We start from the raw sequence: 12,790 nt of genomic DNA on the forward strand, positions 1-12,790 counted from the left end.
GGCTGTCTTATGACCTAAAGTGAAGCTCTTATAGGTCCTTTTTAATGCAGCACTTGATGATCAGTAAAGTACTTGCCATTTAATTGCTGTTCTATGTAGGTAGAGTACCTTGTGTTACTTACAAATTATAATTTAATACAGTTGAAACTATACCTAGTTCTATCAGTGACGTAATGCAGATTTGGCACAGCGTCATCAAAATAAACTTTTAATGCTTTCAGTATTCAGGAACTGTGAGAGCATTGTCTACCAAGGTCTTGAAACATTGTGTATTGTGGTGCATCCCTATTCTGTAAGGAAAGGATGAAGAAAGAACAAACTAACATCTCAGCCCAGAATTTCCAAGAAAGTTTCTGGATAATTATGGCATAAGAGTGGAATTGCGCCATTTTTTTTCCCAAGGAAATTTGCACATAACTGCATTGCGCTGGTTTTACGCCAAAACATCGCTATGCGCAAATTTCCTCTATCATTTGCACCACTCCCACGTTACATCCACCGAAACCCCACTTAGCTCGTGAACATAGCTCTGCTTCCGTGCAAAAGACAAGTTTCCTGCATTTAGCCAATTCTGAACAGATGTAAAATTACTCCAAAAATTTTAGGTGCAACAGGACCCAAAATCACTCTTTCTAGTGCTTTACAGTGATTTTTCTTTGTGTTTTTTCCTTTCTGTATTTTCAGTATCTTTAAATGTTGTATTCCCTTGAATATAGACGATTAAGCGGTGTTAAAGATGATTAAAGGATTTGATAGGATAGAAAAACTATTTCCTCTGGTGAGGGAGTCCAGAACAAGGGGGCATAGCCTTAACATTAGAGCTAGGGGTTCAGGGGTGATGTCAGGAAGCATTTTATCACACAAAGGGTAGTGAAAATCTGTATTTCTCTCCCCCAAAAAGCTGTTGAGTCTAGGTCAGTTGAAAATTTCAAAATCGATTGATAGATTTTTGTTAGGTAAGGGTATTAAGGCAGGTAAATGAAGTTAAGATACAGATCAGCCATGATCTAATTGAATGGTGGAACAGGCTGAAGTGGCTCAGTGGCCCATTCCTATTCCTATGATGGGGTTTGATGGTTTCAAACTTTATCTTACTGATGTTATGAAAATTATAAACAATTTTACAACACCAAGTTATAGTCCAGCATGGACTATAACTTGGTGTTGTAAAATTGTTTACAATTGTCAACCCCAGTCCATCACCGGCATCTCCACATCATGAAAATTATAGGGGGATCTTAATAAAGATGGCATATGTTTAGTGCTTTTATTGGGCCCTCATTTTTTATGCAGATATCGGCTTGTTCCAAGCCAGTTTTTATGTTCTGGTGTATGCTGATGAGATTCTCGGGAAATTTTGGCGTAAGTTGCCATCAGCAAAACCAGTGTGGAAACCGGCATTAATTTTGGTGTAAGTCAGATCAAGGAAATTCCGGCCCATCCTGTTTATCTTATGCACAAGCGTTCAATGCTTTTGTGTAAAATGAATGTTACTTTGAGTGGTTGGACAAGATTTTAGCATATACTAGTATTTCTCTGAAACAAGATTCCAAATGCCCCCATGGAAAGTCTTCTGACTCAGCACAAAAGTCGTCTCTTCTGCTTTTCGGCTCCCATTGTTCATCAATTCAAGAATGTGTTATGGTGACATCTAGTGTTAGTAAGACAGCACTGCAATTATTGTACCCAAGGGCTCAGTTTAACTCTCTTACCACGCTAGGCCGTAGCCAGCTGGTTTAATAGTGGATACCATAGACCTCGCTAAGGTGGATAGTGCTTTTGCAGCTTGTGTGTACTTAAAAATCCTGTAATTTTACAGTGTTTCAGAAGTTGAACAAATGGTCATGTTTAATCTTTTGAGCCTAAACAGCAAGTGTCAGCAGGTTACTCAACTGTGGAGGATATTACATCAAAACAGTCATGCTTTCTAGCAGGTTTCACTGGATAGTAATGAAGAACAAGAATCATTTTCCTTCTCTGGCCAGGGGCACTGAAGCTCAGTGTAGTTCACTTAGTTATGCCAGCCACTATCCAGCTAACTCACCATGGATTGGAATTTAACTGTGGCCCCTTTCAGTCTGTACAGAACCTTGGCAGATTGCACAAGTCCAAACTGAGCTTCATTTTTAACATACAATCTATTACCAAGATTGCTACCTTTTGCTTCTGAAACATCACTTCCTCCCTCAAAGATGCTGAATTCCTGTTCCTTGTCTTTTGCCCCGTGGAGCGTGACTTCTCCAGTGCTCTCCTTGCCTGCCTCCTGCCGTCCTTTCTCCACGAAAGATGGTTCATTTAGAACACCACAGCCTGTGTCCTCGCTTGCACAAAGTCCTGCACTCCGATCTCTCCTATTCTCGCAAAGCCGCTCTGGCTCAGTGTGCCCCAGAAAATGGATTTTAAGATCTTTGTCCTTGGTTTAACCTCCTGCTCTGTTTTCAAGAATCTCCTGAAAACCCTTCTGTCCTTCTATTGGACCATTCTAAAACACCACCGCTCCCCAACTTTGTTTCTTCATATCCCCTCTTGCTCAGTGTCCACTTTTTTCCTCTGTCTTATAAAGTGCTCTGAGACATCTATCAGTATTTGAGGAGTATTATAAAGATTTAAGATGTAGTATTGACATACCTGGCAGTGCATCTATCCACTAAGCCATTAGAGGTGCTTCAGTTTTATTCTTGAACACCATTTTTTTTTACTTGATGATAATTAACTGCTAGGTCACATTGCAAAGGCATGTTTCATCTCTGTTGTTTTGAAATATTCTCTCATTGATCCGTTGATTTGTTGAATTTTTTTTTTGTTTGGTGTTGTATACTTAAAGCTAATATTGAGTTTGATATGTTTGCAGATTTTAACTTGGAATTGCAACTGGATAAACTAAAACAGAAGGGTGCTATCAAGAGAGCTATGTTTCTCCATAGTTCTCTTTCTTATTATGAGAAGAAAATGAAAGTTGAAAATAACCGAAGGAAAGTTTGTGAAGAACTGCAAGCCTATCTGAGAGTATGTTGTTACCATACAGTTTATCTCTCTGAGCAAAATTGTATTTTTTATTTGTTTGAGAACAAGCCTCTTGCTCGCTCTCGCTCTCGCTCTCTCTTTTCTTGGTGTCCTCAAAATGCACACCATTCTCAACCAAGATAGCAGGTGAGCCGCTCCCACTTATTCTGCCAATGCTGCTCTGGAACTAGTGGCTAAGAGGTATATCATAGTAGTCTGTTGTTTCCTCCCTGAGTAGAACGTCTGTGCTGTGCCATATCATTCAACATGTGGAGGATAATGGATACAGCCTTGCATTCTGCTACTCTGGCACAATACTTTAGGGCTTCAATGCACTGTGTCACCACACAAGCCTCGTGCGCAGTGGTTTGTTCAGGGTTGTTAAAATATATATCAGGAGAGTTAGCACATTAATGCTCATAGCTACAGAACTGGGTTGCATAGAAGTTTGAGTCCCGTTGAGCAAAGAAAACACCATGTGAAGTGGGTCACACCTGGGATGTTCCTGGTGCTGTCAGCTAAAGAATATTTTAACAGTTGTCAGGTATGTGCCAAATTTGGCTTTTTTGTCTGTAGAAATATCTGGAAAGTTGGATGAAGCAGGTAAAAATTGCAGAACAAAGGGGAACTTGAAACCCCTTCAATAGATTTTTTTTTAAGAAACGGCTTCACCGTACACAAATGCAACTTACAAGCAATGGGCTGCAAGATATAGTCGTTCATATATCCTTTACAAGAGATGAGAATAAAATTTGAAATGCTGAAAATCTGAAATTAAATATCGAACAAGCTGGAAAAGCATAACAGGTCAGTCAGCACTTGAAGAGAAGGCGCAGTCACGACCGAGAGTTCAGGTGGGTGTGTTGACTACGTGGTGCAAGGATAAAGGACATCTCGAAGTAACTGGAGAGGAACTTGGATAGGGAGGGGGAGGATCCAGTTGTGGTGATCTATGTCGGCACCAATGACATAAGGAAGAACAAGGAGAAGGTCCTGCTAAGGGAATATCAGAAGCTAGGAACTAAATTAAAAAGCAGGACCTCACTGGTAGTAATCTCAGGTTTACTACCCGAGCCATGTGCTAATTGGTGTAGGGATAGAAAGGTGAACGTGTGGCTGAAAGAGTGGTGTGGGAAGGATAGGTTCCATTTCATGGGACACAGGCACCAGTACTGGGACAGGAAGGAGCTGTACTGCTGGGATGGGCTCTACCTGAACCAGAATGGGACCAGAGTCCTATCGGAAAGGATAAATAGGGCGGTGCATAAGGCTTTAAACTAGCAAGATCAGGGGAGGGATCTGGTGGCAATAACAAAAGTTTAAAGATGAAAGAAACAGGAGATGAGTGTAAAGGTCAGACCAGGGTAAGGAATAAAGATAATATAAACGGTCAAGGAACAAATACAGTTATAAAATAGAAGTATAAAAGGACTTTTTTTTTAAAAAAAAGTAAAAAGAACAACTATTAAAGATGAATTAAACTTTCTGTACAGCAATGTACACAGAGTCCAAAATAAAATGAGGAACTGGAGGCAATAATCCATAGTGAGGAACCACTAACTGTTAGGAATAACTGAAATATGACTACATAAAGAACAGGACTGACCGCTAAATATTGGCAGGTTATAACATAATGAGAAAGGATAGGGCAGGAAGGAGGGGAGATTGAGTAGCTGTACTAATTAGAGACAACATAATGGCAGCAGAAAAAAGGGACATAACTAACTGAAGGATAGAAATAGAATCCATGTGGATTGAAATAAAAGATAAGAAGGGATCAATCATGTTAATAGGGGTAAACTACAGATCACCTAATAGTGGGAAGGAGGTGGAGGAAGAAATATGTAAGCAAATATGTGAAATGAGTAAAGGACATAGAATAATAATCATGGGAAATTTGAAATATCCCCAAATAAACTGGCAAGAAGAGATAGGTAAAGGAGCAGGTAATGGAGTTTTTACAATGTGTGCAGGAATGGAACTAGGGAAAATAAACTGGAAAATTTACTTTTAAACAAAGAAATAGAACAGAGAGGAAACATTTAAAACAATGATCAGAGAGTCCAGGAGAAATATATCCCACTAAAAAGCAAGAACAAACGAGCCAGTACAAACAATACCATGGATGAATAAAGAAATAAGGGCAAAATTGAAACTGAAGAAAAAGGCATACATTAAGTACATAGACAACAAAGGAGAGGATGATAAAAGGGAATATGAAAAGTTTAGGAGAGAAGTTTTTGAAAAATAATTAGGAAGGCACAGAGAAACTATGGAATTAAATTATCAAGGAAAATAAAAAGAAATAGTGAAATAGGCTACAGAAACATCAAATAACAAAAGAAGAATCAGGAAAGGGATACACATGATAAACTCACAGGTAATGACAGCAAAATGGCAGATACATTAAATAATTACTTTTGCCTCACTGTTTACCAGGGAGACTAACATGGTGGGCATGACTTTAGAAGAAGAGATCAAAAAAAATGAAGTTATTTAAGATGGAATGGGGGGAGATAATTGATATCCTTTCTAAGTTTGATTAGTTTAAAACCCCTGGTCTAGATAGATTGCGTCCACGCATATTAAAAGAATTTTAGGGAAGATATAGCAGAGGCACTATTACATATATAAAAATTCATTAGAAATGGGAATAGTGCCAGAGGACTGGTGGACAGCTAATGTGACTCATATTTAAAAAGGGAGAACAAGTCCAGGGAACTATAAACCAATTAGCTTAACCTTGGGGGGTGGGAAAGATAATGGAATCCTTACTCAAAGATGTAATAGAAAAACATCCAGAAACTGAAAATATAAAGACTAGTCAGCACAGATTTTAAAAAGGAAGGTCATGCTTGACCAACCTTATTGAATTCTTTGAAGAAGTAACTAAGGGTAGATGAGGGTAATGTAGTAAATGTAATATATTTGGATTTTTAACAGGCCTTCGATAAGGTACAGCATAGTAGACTCATGACTAAGGTCAGAGCATGTAGAGTCAGGGGATAAGTAGCAGACTGGATAGCAAGCTGACAAACAGAGATGAGGGGTTAAAGGTAGTTACTCAGACTGGCAAAAGGTGGGAAGTGGTGTTCCACAGGGATCGGTGCTGGGACCACTGTTCATCATTCACAAACGATTTGTCTCGAATTGGAAGTACAATTTCAAAATTTGAGAACGACACCAAATTGGGTGGTAATATTAATACCGAGGAGGATTGTGACAAAATACTGGAAGACGTTAATAAACTTACAGAATGGGAGTGTAATTGGCAAATGAATTTCAATATAGATAAGTGTGAGGTATTACATTTTGGTAGGAAGAATAAGGGGGCCACATACAGCCTGGATAATAGTCTAAATAGAGTAGAGGAGCAGAGGGATCTGGGGGTTACAGATACAAAATCACTAAAAGTAGTAACGTAGATTAATAAGGTCATTTTTTTTTTAAAAGGAGGCAAACCAAGCATTGGGGTTCATTTCTAGAGGGACAGAATTGAAAAGCAGAGAAGTTATGTTAAACTTGTATAGAACCTTGGTTAGACCACACTTCGAGTACTGTGAACAGTTCTGGTCTCCATATTATAAAAAGGATAGAAGTACTAGAGAAGGTGCAAAAAAGATTTACTAGGATAATACCAGAACTGAGGGGTTATATCTACCGAGAAAGATTGAGTAGGCTGGCGCTCTTTTCTCTAGATAAAGAAGACTGAGGGATGACCTGATAGAGGTCTAAGGTTATGAAAGGATTTGATAGGGTAAATGTGGAGAAGATGTTTCCACTTGAGGGGGAGACTAGAACCAGGGGCTATAAATATAAGATAGTCTCTAATAAATCCAATAGGAAATTCAGGAGAAACTTCTCTACCCAGAGAGTGGTTAGAATGCGGAACATGCTACCGCATGGAGTAGTTGAGGCAAATAGCATTGATGCATTTAAGGGGAAGCTAGACAAACACACGAGGGAGAAGGGAATAGAAGGATATGCTGATAGGGTTAGGTGAAGTAAAGAGGGAGGAGGCTCGTGTGGAGCATAATCGCTGGCATCGATCTGTTGGGCTAGATGGCCTGCTTCTGTGCTGTACAATGTATGTAATTTAATTTTTCAATAAAACTTGCACCAACATTTAGCCCCTTTTTTTGACTATTGACTGGCCTGCTATGCATTTCCAGCATTTTCTGTTTTATCGTATATCCAAGAGATTGTTTTTCTGAAGATTGCATAAATAGGAACAACTGCAAACGCCAATGTGTTTTTTAAAAAAACACATGAAAGGCCTGTTGTGCTGTAATGGGAGAGCGTTTGGTAGGCTCTATACTTGGAGCAGCACGTTCTGGAAACACTTCTGATCTCCCATGTTGTCCACCAGCGTAGGTTCATGTGCCAGCAGCTGCTTTAATCTGCTACAGTGCAACCATTTATGATTTTTTTTATATTTTGATCTTGATTTTTATTTGAATATAAGTTTTACTTGTGGTAGCTGACCCAAAAGGTACTGGCACCTCATCATTAATATCACGTGCCAAGTGTGTTGTGTTAACAGTTTGTCATAGCGATGATGGATCTCCTAAAGAATGGATTTATGAACTAACAGTTCTTAACTCCTTTTATCGCAGTGTTCACACACCGGAATCCCCGGTCTTTGAAATTTGAAATGGCGTATTTTATCATGCAGTATGTAAAGTGTTGTACCTTTTTGTCATTTATCGGCTTGTAGGAGTTTCAAGGACATAAAATTTACAAAGTGAAGTGTTTATTCTTTAATTTATAGGATGAGACTGATTTCAGAGACAAACTGACTCCCATTGCAATCTACTTGGAGTACAGGCTAGATTTAAAAACTGCAACAGATAGCAATGGACTGCAACCAGTCCTCAACCAATTTACTGCAGATAATATCACCAAACAGGTCAGTAACCTACAAATTTCTCTCTTTGAACTGAGATTTACTTGGCTAATTATCTGCATATTTGGTGATTTTTTTTTCTTGAAAGTACATATACTTTTTTTACCCAATGATTTTAAAGTGCTAAATATTGCTAAAATTAACTTTTATCCCTTTCTTCAATTTATTTCTCTCTGTCCCTTTCCCCCAAGCCCTCCAAATATTCAGGCCACGGACCATTCCCTGGCCATTAAAGCAGGTAAGGAACCTGATCTACCCATGCATCATTGTAAACAACCTCATTTTAGGAGGTGCGCGAGAGCAGCCTGGTTGACTGCCATCAAATTTTCCTTCCCAGTAGGGAACTGTCAGGTTTCAACTCATCACTATTCTATTTTTCTTTCTTTGCCCCCCCCGCCCCGCCCCCCTCTGATAGGTATCTGAGATCAGGAGCTCATACATGATCTGTGATGACAATTTTTTTGTTAGCCTTCCACATTAGCATATCTGAATCCATTTCAAGAAATCTCTTGCGTAAAATGCAATATTCTGATCAATTCTTGGGAATCAATGGTTTAGCTTGCATTGAATCATTTACTTGTAGCACAAGACTTTGAGTGGTCTGATCAAAACACAATCTGTGCAAGAGCTTGAAATAAAATTGTTTTTCTGACAGTTCATCTTAATGCTGTGTGTGTCTCGGTGACTGCAGTACAAAGTTTGCACTCTCCAACGACTGTGAAAACTTGCGACATGGCACCTCACAAACCCTTCTCATCTAGGTTTAGCACAGAAAATAACGTAAATTTTTCCAAATTAAAGCCAAGTTGTATTCTGGGGCTGAACGGTGATTTGACCAAACTACCCGTTCCATTTGCGTATCATTATTTGATTGGTGCTTTTTTGTCTCTTGCAGGCCCACATTTTACTGGATTGTGGTGATGATAACATCTGTAAACCTGATCTTAAACTCTCTGTGCGAGGGTAAGTTCAAATAGATTGCAAATGGCAGTTCCCTTAATCCGGTTAATACAATTTTTTAAATTAGATTTGTTAACAAGTCAAACTGCTTTAACTTGCTGTGCAATACTTGAGGCTCTAAATGTAAAAATGGTGATCACCTGTGACCCATTTCCTCTTCAGGGATCAAAAGCAGCTGTACATTGGTGATGATAATCCCTTAACCTTGACTGTAAATGCACAGAATGAAGGTGAAGGAGCATATGAAGCTGAACTGTACATCACGTTACCACCACAAGCAGATTATGTTGGGGTTGTTCGCAACAATAAGGTAGGCAATTTGAACCTTCTGTGTATCAAAGTTGTATGCCTTGCAAAGCTAACACTGGATTCTAGTCCTACAATTTGTGCTACAGCTGAAGCCAAAACTACCATATACGTATAAATATTAATATTAGCTTCCATAAGCTTCCAGCATATTGTCTCATCGTATTTTAATAATGCAAAAAAGAAGTGACTCAAACAGTAATGGGAGTGAACACTTTTTAAGAATACTTAAAAATGCTATGGGGTTTTAAAATAACCTGTACTAACACATTAGAGATTTCTTTGTCTCAATATGTACAGTTAATGAAATAGTTCCACAGATAAACAAAATGGTAGGCAGGTTAAACATTTAATTTAGAATTATAGATTTTGTAGCATTATTGATATAATAGTTTACTACAATTAAAAATGATAACCAGTAATGAACACAAAAATAGACATGCTGTTTAAAACACAGAAAGCAAGGGGAATCCTGATATTTTTAACAGTAAGCCTAGGCTAAAAGTGACCACTTAGACCATTTATATTGGAAGTCATTGACTTATAAGGGATAATAAAACAAACAGTGTGGTTTAAAGTGCCATTTTCCCAACACACTGTGAAAATGCTAGACTGCTCAAGAATGTGCTGGAAACAGATTGTATAGCAAGTGCAAAAGAAACACCCACACTTTAGGGAACTTGATGCTACTAAACCACCTTTTCAATATTTTACTCAAGTACTACTTGTTGTACTTTTTTTGACATCATCAAATTGAAATATACAATTTAAAAAACTATGTATAGTAAGTGCAACACAAGCTTCTTCAATGGCAACTACTAACTAAAATGGAGACATTACTGGAAGTATGAATTATGAAATCTCAGTATTAAGACAATGGTAGCAAATGCTAAATCAGAACAAGTAAGCAACTTGCCAAAATTCCCTGTGTGAAAAATATTGGGTTGGAAATTGCTTTCAAAATATCAGGTGAGCCCAAAAGCACTCGTCATTATTAGTGGCGAAATCGAAGAGTAAGTTCCAGTGACTGCACATGCACAAATGCAGAAATCCAGGACTTGGTCTTCCTGGTTCGCTGGTGATCTGACTGCTTCGCCTTAAAGGGACATCCGGCTGCAATCAATAGACCAGCGCCAACTTGCTCTCCTGCCCAGCTGGAAACTAACTAATATTGCCACAAAACAGGTACGCTCAGTTTTTTTTAAAGTCTAAACTAAGTTTTAACAGCATGGTAAGCCTTAATTAACTGCCAAACAACCTCTCTGGCACTGAAAATTAACTCTTAAAAATGTGGAGTCTCATTATTCCTGAATTTAATAGTTTTGGGAGTTTTTTTTTAAAAAATATTTTTTTCTTTCTATCTCTTTTATCTGAGTCTTTTAATGTTATCCTCCCTTTACTTTGCTTTCTCTGTCATTTTATAATGCCTTATCAGGCACATTTGGGTTTTTAGTCTGCGCTGTTGGTGAATGAACTGCAGTGTGACTTGCTTCATGCTGATTGGCTGAGGGGCCTTAGCGATCCTTTCATCACTCACACTGCCTGGGAAAGAACGCTGATGTTTGAACTCTCTGTTAAAGGAAAGTGCTGCCAAAAAGAACATGGTAACTTATTGGGTGAATTTAAATCTAATGAGCGGCGACCACTGCTAGTTCGTCACTCAGCGCAATTTACAGGCCATTAATAGAGAGGAGTGTAGAAATTATTTGGAGAGTTAGTTTATCTGTAATAAAATACTAAATAGTCAGACGTGGAAATACCACTGGAAACTGAAAAGTGAATATTCCATTGGGCTGAATGCAGAAGTAAAGAATATGTTTGACCAACCAATTTTGATGTTTTCTCCACTGTTAAATTTTTACTTATTTAACATTCCTGCAAAATCTGTAGCTCTATTGTATTTGTAAACTGAAGCATTAGATTATCTTCACTAGCCTTGTAAAATATTCAAATTATAAGTAACACAACTAAAATCCTAGAATGGAGCTTGTTTTCTATGAAAGCAAATACATGTAACAAGCTCCTGGACTGCGCTTGTGTAGATGTGGGAGCTGGTTGGCCTGCTGAACCTGTTAAGGAATTATGTAATTATGCACAATGCAGCAGGAACGAAAATTTCACAAGATGTTGGGAGGGTAGGCTGCTTGTTTACAGTTGGTGCTAAAAGTTGCAGGTACATCTGCTTTGTTTTTCAGAGTCTTACTAGATTGTCCTGTGCTTACAAGATCGAAAATCAAACTCGGACGGTAGTTTGTGACCTTGGAAACCCTATGAAAGCTGGAACAAATGTAAGAAAACTATTCTTAATATTTGGAGGAATTTTTACTTTTAAGAACGGAACAGTCTAGGCTTTTCGATCACAGCACTCCTCAGACAGGACGGGATTTCTGCCCACCAGGAAATGTCCCTCGACCCTAGCTGATTTTCCAGCCCCTGGGTCATTTTGCATGCTGGAGGCAGGCTCCCCAGCCTCTGCTGGAGAGTTGTGCGAAACTCTGGCCAGAAACCTGCTGCAGCAGGCCTCTGTGAAGAATCCTGAGGTCCCCTCTGCCATCCTTTTGAACATAAGAACATAAGAAATAGGAGCAGGAGTAGGCCAATCGGCCCCTCGAGCCTGCTCCACCATTCAATAAGATCATGGCTGATCTGATCCTAATCTCAAATCTAAATTCATGTCCAATTTCCTGCCCGCTCCCCGTAACCCTTAATTCCCTTTACTTCTAGGAAACTGTCGATTTTCCGTTTTAAATTTATTTAATGATGTAGCTTCCACAGCTTCCTGGGGCAGCAAATTCCACAGACCTACTACCCTCTGAGTGAAGAAGTTTCTCCTCATCTCAGTTTTGAAAGAGCAGCCCCTTATTCTAAGATTATGCCCCCTAGTTCTAGTTTCACCCATCCTTGGGAACATCCTTACCGCATCCACCCGATCAAGCCCCTTCACAATCTTATATGTTTCAATAAGATCGCCTCTCATTCTTCTGAACTCCAATGAGTAGAGTCCCAATCTACTCAACCTCTCCTCATATGTCCGCCCCCTCATCCCCGGGATTAACCGAGTGAACCTTCTTTGTACTGCCTCGAGAGCAAGTATGTCTTTTCTTAAGTATGGACACCAAAACTGTATGCAGTATTCCAGGTGCAGTCTCACCAATACCTCATATAACTGCAGCAATACCTCCCTGTTTTTATATTCTATCCCCCTAGCAATAAACGCCAACATTCCGTTGGCCTTCTTGATCACCTGCATACTAACTTTTTGATCTTCTTGCACTAGGACCCCCATATCCCTTTGTACTGCAGTACTTTCCAGTTTCTTGCCATTAAGATAATAACTTGCTGTCTGATTTTTCCTGCCAAAGTGCATAACCTCACATTTTCCAATATTGTATTGCATCTGCCAAATCTCCACCCACTCACCCAGCCTGTCTATATCCCCTTGTAGGTTTTTTATGTCCTCCTCAATCTCTACTTTCCCTCCCATCTTTGTATCATCTGCAAACTTTAATACGTTACACTCGGCCCCCTTCTCCAAATCGTTAATATAGATTGTAAAGAGTTGGGGACCCAGCACCGACCCCTGCGGAACACCACTGGCCACTGGTTGCCAGTCCG

General features: G+C 39.1%; 1 protein-coding gene across 1 annotated transcript in view; it reads left to right on the forward strand.

The window, feature by feature from the left end:
* The window catches only part of itgav (integrin, alpha V), an 88,660-nt gene that overhangs the window by 55,091 nt on the left and 20,779 nt on the right, over window positions 1-12,790 (forward strand). Inside the window, exons 17-21 of the mRNA XM_067987696.1 lie at window positions 2,852-3,006; window positions 7,775-7,912; window positions 8,805-8,872; window positions 9,032-9,179; window positions 11,371-11,463. Of these exons, the coding sequence (XP_067843797.1) occupies window positions 2,852-3,006; window positions 7,775-7,912; window positions 8,805-8,872; window positions 9,032-9,179; window positions 11,371-11,463 (602 nt within the window). The remainder of the gene's footprint in view (window positions 1-2,851; window positions 3,007-7,774; window positions 7,913-8,804; window positions 8,873-9,031; window positions 9,180-11,370; window positions 11,464-12,790) is intronic.

The sequence above is a fragment of the Heptranchias perlo genome, chromosome 7 (assembly GCF_035084215.1).
Source record: "Heptranchias perlo isolate sHepPer1 chromosome 7, sHepPer1.hap1, whole genome shotgun sequence".
Lineage (NCBI taxonomy): Eukaryota > Metazoa > Chordata > Chondrichthyes > Hexanchiformes > Hexanchidae > Heptranchias > Heptranchias perlo.